Source organism: Trachurus japonicus, chromosome 23 (genome assembly GCF_045865225.1).
Source record: "Trachurus japonicus isolate A0001 chromosome 23, Traja_1.0".
NCBI lineage: Eukaryota > Metazoa > Chordata > Actinopteri > Carangiformes > Carangidae > Trachurus > Trachurus japonicus.
In genome coordinates this window covers 21631302-21645678 of record NC_140929.1, presented here as the reverse complement: position 1 = coordinate 21645678, position 14377 = coordinate 21631302, and the positions used below count along the sequence as shown (strand labels likewise).

General features: G+C 43.0%; 1 protein-coding gene across 1 annotated transcript in view; it reads right to left on the bottom strand.

Annotated features, from left to right (window-relative positions):
• The window catches only part of cnot4b (CCR4-NOT transcription complex, subunit 4b), a 31352-nt gene that overhangs the window by 14342 nt on the left and 2633 nt on the right, over positions 1-14377 (bottom strand). The window contains exons 2-9 of the mRNA XM_085768999.1: positions 7283-7521; positions 6495-6692; positions 4609-4695; positions 4414-4515; positions 4044-4169; positions 2801-2922; positions 2427-2630; positions 2088-2145 (exon numbers count right to left, since the gene is read on the bottom strand). Coding sequence (XP_085625125.1) covers positions 2088-2145; positions 2427-2630; positions 2801-2922; positions 4044-4169; positions 4414-4515; positions 4609-4695; positions 6495-6692; positions 7283-7456 — 1071 coding nt within the window. The 5' untranslated portion in view covers positions 7457-7521. The remainder of the gene's footprint in view (positions 1-2087; positions 2146-2426; positions 2631-2800; positions 2923-4043; positions 4170-4413; positions 4516-4608; positions 4696-6494; positions 6693-7282; positions 7522-14377) is intronic.

Sequence of the window (14377 nt, the reverse complement as noted above, 5' to 3'; positions counted from 1 at the left end):
ACCAACACATACTGTAGCTCATTTGAAAGGTTTAATTTTATCCTTCAAATGGCCACAAACCGTTTGTTTCTACGTGCCTCCGTTCCTGAGAAAAGTCAAGCTAAACATGGCTGGGTTTCACCAAAATCCCTCCTTTTTTTCTAGAAAAGGAGATAGAGCGTCTTTTATGAAAGGTGCGCTGTTTGTGCCTGTCGCTCTTCTGACACTCGCATTTCTGGATCAAAGGGCTCGTATAAGATAAATATACACAACAATTGTTGTTCTATTCACAAAACCACCATCGGGGGCGGGGGGGGCGCCACTAAACAACAATAACACAGACGCACCGTGCCGTGTCACAGCCTCTCGCCGCGGAACGTGAGGCTCTGTCGGCCACAGCGGCTCGCGAACACCGGTCCCGCCGGTGGTCGCAGTCCTTCTGTGGTACGGGTCGGTGGTGCCGGTCTGCTTTGGTCCAGAGACCATCAGATTTTACCGCGGGAGGACTTTGGGGAGGACACGGTGTTGCTCCAGATGAAGACCGGGCGGGACAGTGGGCTGAGAGCTTCCTGGTTCAGCTCCCAGCTGCTGCAGCCTCGCGGGTGAGAGCGGAGCAGCAGCGGAGCAGCTGCGCTGCATCTGCATGCAGAACTCCGTTTGCAGAAGCTGAGTTATGATAAAAACTTCCAGATCATGAGCTGTCATGTGACTTTGATCGTCATCTATTTCAGTTCTCCTCGTCGTAGAGTCCCCATATTTACATATAATGTGTATTAAAGTGTCTATTTTCATAATTTAAAAAAAAAGCAAAAAACGAAAAATTTCGTTTTTGGCACTCAACGCATGGGAACGAAAAACGAGAAATTACGTGGTTGGCACTCAATGAGTTAATTGTTGGCTAAGCTATTTTTAGAACGGCGGAGCAGAGCCGCGAGCTGCTCAGAGCTACGCTACAGAGGCTAATGGGATTTCTTATTTAAAAAAATTAAAAACATAGAGGTGAAGTTAAAGGGATAGTTCAACATTTTGGCAAATTGGCCCATTGCCATAACCGCTATAGTCATAGCAGTAGGTTCGTTACCTTTATTTGTCAGTGTAAGCTATTTTTAGATAGGCAGAGGGAAACCAAGAAATCCCATTAGCCTCCATAGCGTAGCTCTGAGCAGCCTGCTGCTCCGCTCCGCTGTTCTAAAAATAGCTTGAACCGACAATTAAAGAGGAACTAAACCCCTAAACCACTTTTTTCTGCTGAAAACAAATGTATTTGGGTATAAGGTAGTGTTGTCAGTTGATTCTGGTCCAACTTTTGACATTTTAGTCAAAATATTTCAATTTGGTGTATTTTGTAGTAAAAATGTAGAGTGACTGCCCTCTATGGGTTGAAACACGGCTATTACAATCGAATTTTTCTATTGGCTGAGATGGAGGCAGATGACGTTTTGGAGGCAGCTTTCGTCACCGGCCACCAGCTCCCCGACCAATCAGCACCGGCTGCTGCCTGCCGCTAACGGTTGCTAGGCACTCTAGCTGCTCTGCTGCGGCTAACGGCTGCTAACAGCTGCCTGAACGGGAGTCGTTAGTGCGGCCGGCGCTAACGAGCCGTTAACGAGTTAACGAGCCGGCGGATCGGCTGTAGATGCTGTGTCACGGCTCTGGCGTCCTCTCCTAGTAGTGTCCACGCTACTAGTGCTGTTAGAGTAGCTCGTTAGTAGCTCGTTAGCGCTAGCAGAAGTGTCGATGTGTGTTTATTACTTTTTTTTCTCTTTTGTGTGATTTCGCGGGCGTGAATGGGGCGCAGGGGGGAGGGGGGATCGGAGAGTGCTCCTGGAGTCCCGCCCATAATCAAGGCATTTTTTGAATTTCAAGCTTAGAGCACGTCATCCAAAACTGAGGGGTTTAGTTCCCCTTTAAAGGTGACGAACCTACTGCTATGACTATAGCGATTATGGCGATGGGCCAATTTGCCAAAATGTTGAACTATCCCTTTAACAGTGAGCAGAGTTTTTCAGTTAGTTTTATGTTTTAGATGCATCAAGCTGAGAACAATCATTAACTGTACATATTTAGACATCTTTGTGATTATAATTTAAAGGGAATCAATGTCTTACCACTTGTGAGGTTTCACCGTTGCCTATACTGATCATTTCTGGCAGTTTGTCGCTGGGGCTGAAAATAAAAACAGAAAAAAACAAGCAATGAGATTAACTCATCAGAAGACTGTGGATGGTTCAAATCTCCTCTGATGGTGTCCAAGTGCACTAAAAAGTCTTACAGTAAGATCTGAGTCCAAATAACAACTGGGCGTGTGACCAGCACCAGCAAAGAAAGGCCAGTTGCTAATGTGAAAGAATGTGGCCTAGATCAACTGTTACTTGGTTATCGCAGCCTCTGAATCAAATAAGAAACAGTAAAATGAAAATAAAATGTAATCTAATCATCTAGTTTACCTAGCAGCATCACAGTTTGAAGAGAAAGGGGAGAGGGCCGGTAAGGGGCCGAGGCTGAGGTCAGGTTTTGGCCCCTCGGGGGTCGAGTGTTCGGAGTCGGAGCCCTCTAACGGCGGGCTCTTCCCGTGATCCGACGACAGCCCGTTGGTGGTTTGCCCTGACGGCTGCGTCGACAGCCAGCTGTCTTTACTGGAGCTGTTGGATCTGTGAGGCCACACGGGCAGAGAAGCAAGGAGAGGTCACACGACGATGTCAAAGCTGTGCTGTGTATGTTTGCGGTAGACCTGACAGGGAAAGGAAGGAGGGGCACGTCTAAACACTACTGACACACACAGACACTGATACGCAGAGACAGACTGATGCTGTTATCGTACGTCTGTAAAGAGTTGGCTTTGCCCTTTGGTTTGTCCCCCGACGCGGCCGGGGTCTGTAGAAAGGTGGAGTTGATTTTGTTGAGGTCCTGAAGCTTCTGCTCGTACTCTTGATGCTTTCCTGCCTGGAGGCCAAAGGGACAGATAAGAGAGGACTTTGTTTTGATAGAAACATGACACACAAATGTCAAATACCAAGTGCCAGTGTCGGTACTACTACAGCGTGATGTCAAGACTGCAAGAGGGACCTTAAAGGGATAGTTCAACATTTTGGAAAATTGGCCCATTGCCATAATCCCTATAGTTTTAGGAGTAGGTTTGTTACCTTTAATTGTCGGTGCAAGCTATATTTAAGAACGGTGGAGCAGAGCCACGAGCTGCTCAGAGCTACGCTACGGAGGCTAATGGGATTTCTTGGTTTCCCTCATCAAACACACAATCCAACAACTCCAAAACGCTCTGGTAGACAAGTTGTGACCTGCACATTCACCACGCTATGAGATAATAACGTTACGAGACAGAGTTGTTTTCGTGGCAAATGCAGAGACTGCATGCCGAAAAATTTCCCCTGATAGGAACGCGCATCAGCAGTTTTGCATGAATTTACCTCGAAAACAACTCTGTGTCGTAGAGTTCCGTTATTATCTCATAGTGTGGTGAATGTGCAGATCAAAACTTTTCCACAAGAGCGTTTTGGAGTTGTTGGATTGTGTATTTGATGAGTTTGATGAGGGAAACCAAGAAATTCCATTAGCCTCCGTAGCGTAGCTCTGAGCAGCTCATGGCTCTGCTCCACCATTCTAAAAATAGCTTGCACCGACAATTAAAGGTAACAAACTGTTGAACTATCCCTTTAAACCAAGTTAAGCAATTATACAAGTGGTACATGGGCTCACTTCTTTTTGCTACCTTCATTTAAAAATGTATTGTATATTCACTACATGTCTTAAACACATCATATAATCAAAATTAGCTGGAAAGCTGTTTATTAGCATAATAGTAAGCAATTTGAAATGGAGACATTGACTTGCACCATAGCAAATCATATTGGATGGGCTGTTTGCACTGTTGCCATGGGTGTACAAATAATTACTGTCTGCATTAATTTGACCCTGAAGAAACATAATCAGAATCTGCTGATCATTCTTTAATGAACAATTCTCATGCAGTGACTCTTATCGCAGCACTGCAGCAGTCTGTGTATCTGGGAGTTCAGATTTGAACCCACTTCTCCGCCTCGACCCACCTGCATCTCCTCCTTGGTGAAACTAGCAGCTTCGTCGCCCAGCTCGTGCAGATACATGCAGTCTGGTTTGGGGCACTGCATGCTCTTTAGAAAGTAACTGCAGTATTTTGTTGTTCCTAAAGAAGCCTGCACAAAAACACAAAACATGTTTCACGGTTAGTTGATATTCAGCCAGTGAACCATCTGTGAATGGTCTCTACATAATACCTCACGCTCAACTAAAGCACATTTAAAACCTCAGTTGCCCAAAGTGCTGCACAACATCAATACAATCCAGTGCTAGCAATAAAGTCAAAACAATCATTAAAATACCAGTGAGGTTAAATACAAATAAAGCTTTACTAATAACAGGATAAAAGTCAAGGCTCACCTTCAGCGTTCTGCCATCTACCATGACGTTGTTGACACACTGGATCGCTTTGAGAGCATCTTCGGACCTGATGTATGTGACATAGGCACTGGCACTGGGACCCTGGGAAAACACACACACACACACACAGCTGATATCAAAAACCAGTTTCATCCATGTGGAGCTATGACCCGCTGATATCTGTTTTAGCTTTACCTGTGAACCAGCGTAGGATGTGCTGTTGTTGATCACCACTTTGTGTATCTTCCCAAACTTCCCAAAATATTCTGGCCTCTTTAAAACCTATAACACAAAACAAACATTCCCAATGTATTCACGATTAATATCGCTGCCACTGTTATTGCATTAATTATTCATTTTGGGTAATTGCAGAAAACTGGCATGTGGATTACATGAAAATGTTGTCTCACTGCCATTAGTTTGCTGTATCATCCAAATTGTGAAGCTCCAACAATTAAAAACATTTCCATCTATCATTCTTTCTCCTCATACAAAGCTGAATAAGGTGATAACGTCCTTCATAAATATAGATTGAAGAAAATCTTTCTGCAGTTGTTTAATCAGTTGATCTGCAGCTCATACGCAGCTCAGCCTCCATCTGTATTAAACTGCAGCCCAGAGATGGAGGTTTGGAGTTCAGTCGTCTTGGGATAGATTTTCTCTGAGAGGGTTTTGTTCATTTCTTGAATCTTGCTTAGCGTGTCAGCACCAGTCTCTCCATACAAATATCTGCTTGAACATGGTTTTAGTCAAATATATGACCTTGGTGCTCGGCTGGGCACCGTTATGTGACTTCATAATGACAACCTGTAATGTTTTGATGAATTAGAATTTCTTTAGAATGTATTTTTGCAAAGGTTTTGTCCAAAACATCAATCCATCAGCCAATATGTACCAATTTATTAAGACTTTACTTTCACATACTGTATAGTATATCACATATCATCATATTTAATCAGATTTTTCCATTAGTAACAATTTATTTTCAGCAAAGCTACTCAGATAATCAGAGAATAACTGGCACAGCAGTGATGAGCCACTGAGGCCATTGGCACTCTGCAAAGTTACTGCACCCAAGATGTTTTTCTCTTTATCAGAGTTTAATATGACTTCTGTCTTCTTATCTGAAGGAGAAAGCTGCCCCCTCAGGAGATTGGTGTTCATCAACTTGGCAATTTTAGTACAGACAAGCAACCAAACTTGACACATGGAGGATTTTGTGCTGCAATCAGATGTACCCTCACTCAATTTAACTAATTAGAAGAGATACATATTGTTTTGCATGTTTGTCACCACACAAATAAAAAAGATTGAATAATGTTGGTCCAATTGTAACATGACTCTGATTATAAAGTCGGTTTCCACTGCAGGAGTTCCTGGTACAAGGAGGGGGTAGGAACTTGTACAGGACCCGTCCTCTCACTCGGCCCTCTGGGTGGCCGTGTCTCCACTGCAGACAGAACCCACCGGGCTGTTATGGCGACGTGCCACAGTTTCGATCATTGCGTGGTCGTTGTGCAGCAGTTTTTGTTTTTTTTGCTGCTCTTGTTGTTTTTTTCCGGCAGTATAGACGCTTTCTAAAATAAATTAATTTAAAAAAAAGATGGGATTGCCGTCCCGATCGTCACGTAATACCACGATCGCGTATTTATCACACTTTTTTTTTACTAGGCCTACCGCTACTCTTGTCTTTTACTGACTTATTATTCTCTCTTTTTTCCGTCCGTCTTGCGTTTTTAGTAATGTTGGGTTTTAAAAATGCTGCTTATTTCGGGCCTTTCTCTTAGCGCCACTTCCTGCTTTGAGTCTGACCAATCAACACAGAGAAAATCTCAAGCATAAGTGACATATGGCCTGTGGTGGGACCTGAGCATAAATAAATACAACTTCTGTATCTTTACATTTCTTTATTTCTATTCACCTAATAAATCACTAATTACTTTCTTCATTTGTTTATCAATTTATTTCTATTTTTCTGCATTTGTTTTTTAGACAGATGCTGGTGTCTGATGGTAATTTTGTTCATCATCACAACATACCATGTGTGTACGTGTGTGTGCGTGTGTGTGTGTGCGTGGCACCTCTGGGTCAGCCAGCCTCTGAGACAGCCCCACGACAAACACCAGGTTTCTCTGGACCACGCGGACGCTGGCCAGGTGTTTCCTGTTCTCCGTGATCTTCTGCTTCTTCTCGGTCTGTTTCTGCTTCTTCTCGTTCTTTATCCTCTGCAGCTCCTCGTGCGACAGGGGCTTGTACACTGCGGGGTCTTCCGGGTACGGCTGCGTTAACACACACACACACACACATCATCAATCACATGATCTACCTGTCAGATATCATACACACTGTGCTGCTCATAACGGTGTGAGCTGTCTTTTTGATGAGGCGCTAAAATCGAAGGCAACTGGATAGGTTTTTTTTTGGCTCGTGAAGATGCTCTGACTCTCATCCTTCAGACCTTGTCAGCTCTCTCAGTCTCCTTGATGAGTATAATCAATAAAATAAAGTGGTAGCATTAATGTTTAGCTTGGCAAAAAATCAAGAGGGTTCAGAGTGTTGATGGAGTCTGTCGACTGCAGAGGGGAAAGAAAACATGAGTGTATTTTCTGTTTCGATGATACCACTAGCTCAATCTAATTTTTATGACACGAATGTGCTCAATAAAAGATTCAGTGTTGTTCGTTAGCACATGTAGGTCTCCTGAAAATGCTGTATTGATCTCTCATACCTAAATCTGAGGTGTAAACTGAGGCTTGCATAACTGACATGAATAAATCTCTTTCAGTTGGACGAGTATTAACCAGTTATTATGAGTAAATGCTCCATTGTTTCGGGGCTCAAGCGGGGTTAACGGCGGAACAGGTTCTACCTTTCTGCAGGCGGGACAGAGGCCGTTCTCGTCCGTCCTGATTCGGTGCCAGCAGAAGCGGCAGATCTGGTATCCACAGGTGCAGGGGAAGAAGTTGACGTCGTCGATCTCCAGCGGTTCCATACACAGCGGGCACTCCATGGCGTCGTCCTTCACCTCGGGGCTCCGGAGCATTCTACGGTGGCGCGCCTCTGGACCGGACAGCGTTCACAGGAGAGGGACAGGAGGAGCTGCAGACACTAGAGCAGAGACGAACACAGGCTTAGCTACATCCTGAAGAGAAATGTGATGAAACTAAAATTATCTAAACAACAGCCACTCTACTTAACCATCCATCCTGCAGCTTTAACCTCATTTTATCTGTAAAACATGGATTCTGAGGCCTATTATCATCATCTGTGATGAGGATAGAAACAGGAAGAGCATCATTCTGCTCTGACCTCTTTTTCAACTATTACAAGTAAGGTGTTTTCATTATAGTGCATAACCTGCTGTGCTATTTTCTTGTGTTGTTCAGCATGAAACTGTTGGAAAATCTGAAGCTTCAGGTGACGACATCAGGTACTCGGCCTGGATTTAAAAAACTGATTTCCTGATTCATATCGATCTTCATTTTAAAGGTGTGTTATTGATTAATCTTTAGATTGATATTTTAATGTAAACCACTTCCTGTTTGTCAGTCTCACTTGATCCGGGTGACCTCACAGACCGCGACACTAATGGGACGAGATCACAGAACCTGCAAGATCTCGCTGCTGTTTACATTTTGTTGCATCGATTCACTGCTGAAATGTGCGCACTGATCGCCCATGACTGTTCTGAAGAGTTGCACTGTTTACTTCCGGAGTGGGTCATGTTAAAGGGATAGTTCAACATTTTGGCAAATTGGCCCATTGCCATAATCCCTATAGTCTTAGAAGTAAGTTTGTTACCTTTAATTGTCGGTGCAAGCTATTTTTAGAACAGCGGAGCAGAGCCGCGAGCTGCTCAGAGCTACGCTGCGGAAGCTAATGGAATTTCTTGCTTTCCCTCATCAAACTCATCAAATACACAATCCAACAACTCCAAAACGTTGTTGTGCAAGTTGTGACCTGCACATTCACCACACTATGAGATAATAACACAACGTTATAAGACAGAGTTGTTTTCGAGTTAAATTCATGCAAAACCGCTGATGAGCATTCCCGTCCGGGGGCACTTTTTCAGCAAGCAGTCTCTGCATTTGCCTCGAAAACAACTCAGTCTTGTAACATTCCGTTATTATAGCGTGCTGAATGTGCAGGTCACAACTTGTCCACCAGAGCGTTTTAGAGTTGTTGGATTGTGTATTTGATGAGTTTGATGAGGGAAACCAAGAAATTTCATTAGTCTCCGTAGTGTAGCTCCACAGTTCTAAAAATAGCTTGCACCGACAGTTAAAAGGTAATGAACCTACTCCTAAAACTATAGGGATTATGGCAATGGGCCAATTTGCCAACATGTTGTACTATCCCTTTAAATAAATAAATGTGCATTAATGTAGCTGCTTTTGGGTCGGTTTTTAATGTAAACATTAATAGTTTTAATCGACCAGGTTAGAGAGTTCCATCTTTGTACAATTTGCAGCATTAGTTCTGTGAAGATCTCTTACATAACTGAGCAAAATTTGGTATTATAACTGAAATATCTCTAAATAAATCAATATCGAAACAAATCTGGACCTTGTGAATGCGAATCGAATTGATTCAGTAAATCGGTTGCGATACCCAGCCCTATCAGGTGTGTATCACACTGCTCCTCTAACGTCTGAATCTACAGTGCTAAGGGGGCAGCACTAGCATGGTCCGACTCCCACATAAACAGCGGTGATTGACCTAATTCCATCACAGTGTGGTTCCAGTTTTCAAAAACACAATAAGATGCTTCAGGAGCAAACACACAAAGGATGCTTGAAAGGAAGCACGAATCAGCTCAGGACTACAAAGTGTTTATCAAACCAAGAGTCTGTTCGTGGAAAGAAATCCTTAAAAATCTAATGTGAGAAGATCAGGAGTTATCCATTTGAATGTCCTGTGCAGAGAGCAGCTGAAGATGACAGAAGGTTACCCAGAGGTTGAATTATTTCAACACTTAGCCTATTTCAAGTTTTTATTATTCATGTGTCGAGGTGATGTCCTTGTCTTTTCCTGCTTTTACGAGAACATGTTTTGTGAAGCCAAAGCTCCTGCCGTGTGCTGCCAAATTCTGAAATCAGCCAGAGGAAAAGGCAGGAAAAAAGTTTTTCCACTTTCTGTTTCTAAGTGCTTATCAGAAATTAGGAAAAGGAAAGTAGATAAATAAAGTTATGCATGATTTAAATCAGACATAAACTCTGGTGTTTATGTTTGTTTTTAAGCAGAGTAAACATATTAAATTACTTTTAGATCAGGCCCAAATGATACATTGGTACATGAGCAAGTAAGATAACTGCAGATAAGATGTGATAAGTTAGAAGAAATGTAAATGCTTAGTTTTACTACCGTTCCACTGCCACTGCTGCACAGTTTGCCCACCAGAGAGCATCGTGACTCCATTTATTCTTCTGATGATATTCCTGCCTTGAGAATGCCTTTATGCTTGTCTTGGAATGTGTGTGTTATTTATATCATTCTGTAACTATACCCATTCAACAGGAGGAGGCACAAAACACACAGATGAAGGGAAAGCACAGCACTTAGTCAGAGCCGCAAATCACTATGCATTCAACAGATACCCTATCAAGTGGTGCAGACAAGATGCAGATCAACGCAAAGTTTAAAGCAGTCGATCACATCAGGGTTAGGGTGAGCGCACAGTATCAACTTGGAATCAAGTCAAAGAAGTAAAGCTGGAGCGCAGAGCATCAGCAGATCCACTTCATATCTGAACAAGAAAATTCCACAAGGCACCTTTAACCTGATGAACTATTTGCCAAGGGTCCATCATTGTGTGTTAGATGAAATATTATGACATTTGTGTCATAATAAGTCAAAGCTGAGGTTGGTATCTTATAAAATCCTCTGATGAACCAGTTTTGGTTTCTGTTAAGTTACACCGTGTAATTTAAGGAAAGAAAAGCAGGTCTAGTCTGAGCTGCAGGAACTTTAAGACCATGTCTCCATCACACACTGAGTATGTGTGAACAGTGTTTTTTATAACCACAAATAACTTCATAACACTATGTGTGGCTGTAACTCCTGCCACTGTGGGTGGACAGGACACCGCAGTTATCCACATTCTCATATCTAATGTTACTTAATGTGCTGAAATATGACTAGTATTTAACACAATGTCATCTGAAATCACGAGAGCAAATGAAACGGGCATGAGCTCTGAGTCTGTGTTACACAAGAGATGCAAAACTTTATGTGACTCAGTCTAAGCGCCTCATTTAATTGTCTTGGCAAGAAACCGGGCAATTCCACACACAATTTGCTTCGATGCATGAGGAGAGTCACTTTGGATGCAAATAGCATCAGCTGGTTTCACACGGGTAAGAAGAAGGCTGATGATTTCTGCGAACCACAGATGAACTCCTCCCTGGTTGTAACAGCCGTATGCAATGATGATGATGAAAAATTGCTAGCAGAATCATGACAAATCTTAAAGGGATAGTTCAACATTTTGTCAAATTTGTCTGTTGCCATAATCCCTATACAGTCATAGGAGTAGGTTCATCATTACCTTTAATTATTGGTGCATGTTGTTTTGAGATCAGCGGGGCAGAGCCGCAAGCTGCTCAGTGAACACAATGGAGGTGAATGGTACAGGTTCCCTGTCCCTCATCAAACTCATCAAATACTAGGGCTGACCCGATTATCATATTTTGATAATCGAAGCTTCGCGGACATAAAATCGATTGTAATCGAAGCATCGACGGCTGGGGGGGTGCGTGATCTGTGGTGGCAAAAACATCGCCCCCTGTCGAGGAGTATAAGAAACAACAAAGGCTTCTCGAAGTTTCGAGAATTTATTACAATCCCCTGTCTAACCAAAGGGAATAACCAGTAAATAATAAACAATGATCATCAAAATAAAGACATAGTCATACTATTTGGCCGAATAGAGTGCAGCGTCTCTCAACCACAAAGGCATCAAGAGTCTGGACACCAACTGTCAGAATGACTGAGCCTTAAATACATGACAGTCACAGGTAAACAAACAGTTCAAAGTACATTAATACCATTGTCTAAAAGACAGTCCACCACTCAGTGTAGCAGCTGACCCTTATTGATTAAACAATCATTCCATTGTTTCTAAGATGATTAAACAGACTAAAACCAACCAATCAGGCAGGTTTCCTGGATGCCAAGTCGCCTACTCATTTTAATGTAACAACTGCCGATGAGAACCATGTCAAAAAGGAAAAAAGGAAGAAAAAAAAAACAATCGATTACAGACTTCGAAGCTTCGATTTTTTTGGGTCAGCCCTATCAAATACACAATCAAACAACTTCAAAACGCTCTGGTGGACAAGTTGTGACCTGCACATTCACCACGCTATGAGATAATCATGCAACACTACAAGACAGAGTTGTTTTCAAGGCAAATGCAGCCGGAACTACATTCCAGACATGACTGTCATGTGGAGTGATTTCAAAAGCGCAAGTAGTTCCAACTAAGTATTTGCTTTGTGTGTCGTAATGTTACATGATTATTTAAGCGTGGTGAATGTGCAGGTCACAACTTGTTTACGAGAGCGTTTTGGAGTTGTTGGATTGTGTATTTGATGAGTTTGATGACGGACAGGGGACCTGTACCATTCACCTCCATTGTGTTCACTGAGCAGCTCACGTCTCTGCCCCGCCGATATCAAAACAACATGCACCGATAATTAAAGGTAATGAACCTACTGCTATGAATCAGAGGAGGCTGGTCCATTGAGGCAGAGGAGGTTGGTCCTCCTCTATTTTTGAGAGGCAAAAGGAAAATTTATTTTTTATTTAAGAAAGAGTAACTGGTTGAAATAAATCATTACCAAATCTCAGTATAATTTATAAAATATTATATATGTATTTTATCATAAAAAAAGTTTGTTTTTTGGAAGAAAATCCACTTAAAACGGCTCAACTGCGCCGCCAGCAGGCTCAGGAGACAGAGCAGGCTGTGTGAGGAGCAGGGAGCAGGAAGGTGGGGGCTCTACGGAGGTGGCAAGATTTTTACTTCCCTAACTGGCCTCGGGGCGGGATCTTCTTCCATTGACTCAATGCATTTAGGATGTCTTCATCCTGACCTATGATTGGCTAAGACACGTAAAATGACGTCACGACGGAGGAGGCTCTTCTGTACCAATCAGCAATCAGAACACAAGATTGACAGCAGGTTGGTCCAATAACAGTTCCCAAATTTCATTCTCACATTTATACAGCTGTAAACAGGAAATACCGCTATGTATTTTACAGCTTTCACTACCAGCTATGCTCGGACAAGAAATATGGAGTTTTCAGCGATATTGGAATCGGTTGGAGGACATAATGTTAGCGGCACGACCGGGACACAATACGGAGCAGCAACGAAGTTGTTTTGTTGTGATATGCTGCTGTCGTGTAGTTACTCTGACAGCTGCATTCGCGTTGACTGTCACAACGGTAACCTGGGGTCGAGGCGCGGAAGGAGAAGATATTTAGCGGCACAACAGCGGGACATAATACGGAACAGCAACGCACTTTGTCTTGGGCGAGTGTACTAATGAGTGTTGTGTGATGTGCTGTGCTGTCCTGCAGTCTTTGTAAACTGCTGCGGTAGCGTAGTGGGTAGAGCAGATGGCTGGCATGCCGGTGACTGTCCGACGGTCCGAGCCCCACTAATTACCGTATTTTCCGGACTATATGTCGCACCTGAGTATTAGTCGCATCTGCCTAAAAATACGTCATGAAGAGGAAAAGAACATTAAGTCGCACCGGTTTATAAGTCGCATTTATTTTTCAAACATTTAATTAATAGCCGGGTGTCATATAATGACCAGGCTTTGTTTACACGAAAGGCCGGCACCTATAGCGCGCGCTGCTGTTATGCATGCGCGTTTCTCTGTGGTGTGTAGCCTATGTGTGTGTGAGGATGCGGAGTCAAAGTCACTGCTCCTCTCATGGTCCTGATGTCAAAGTCACTGCTCCTCTCATGGTCCTGATGTCAAAGTCACTGCTCCTCTCATGGTCCTGATGTCAAAGTCACTGCTCCTCTCATGGTCCTGATGTCAAAGTCACTGCTCCTCTCATGGTCCTGATGTCAAAGTCACTCTGCCTTGTGGCTTTACAAATTCTAAAGAAAAGGTGAGTAGCCTACTTAATAGTTCAATTATTTTTTTCCTCAGTGTTTTTTCCAATTACTATGAAACTGACAAAGTTTGATTTCTGCTCACTCTGCACCTCTGATGTTGTCATCATGGTCCTGATGTCAAAGTCACTGCTCCTCTCATGGTCCTGATGTCAAAGTCACTCACCTCCACTCATGGTCCTGATGTCAACAGACTTTTATCATTTAATAAAATGTTTTTTTAAAGAAGTCTTGTACGTCATTGTTTTATTACTCAAATTAAATCGAATATAAGAAAGTAGAGATAGGTAGTTGACTAAAATAACATGACACCGTGGACTGGTTTTCCTCCTGTCCTCCCCAATTTTTTCAGTCACCAGCCGCCACTGCTATGAATTTAGAGGTTATGGCAACAGGCAAATTTGCCAAAATGTTGAACTATCCCTTTAACCTTTGTATTGTGGTGTCACACATGCAGTCACAAGACGAAGAGCTTTCTCTCAGGGACAAGGAAAAGACCTGGGTAACCTGCCCCACCCCGCCCGCCGCCGTCAGTGACCAAAGGACAACGAAGCAATAACCTGCACAACAGCCCTGATAAACAATAAAGCACACACACAAGGTGCTAAAAAAAGCAGCCACTGGGAAATCGTCCATTATGCATCTAGGACTCTTTCTCGTTAATGATTAACTGAAAACCAGTGCCTGCAAGTTCATTACAGAAAGACAAACAGCTAGTTTCACAGAGAAGGAGGCGGGGTTAGGCCGAAGGAAACAGGAAGAGGAAAAAAAAAAACACGCAGAACTAAAAAGTCGGCCATGGTACGATACACAGAGCTGTTTGCA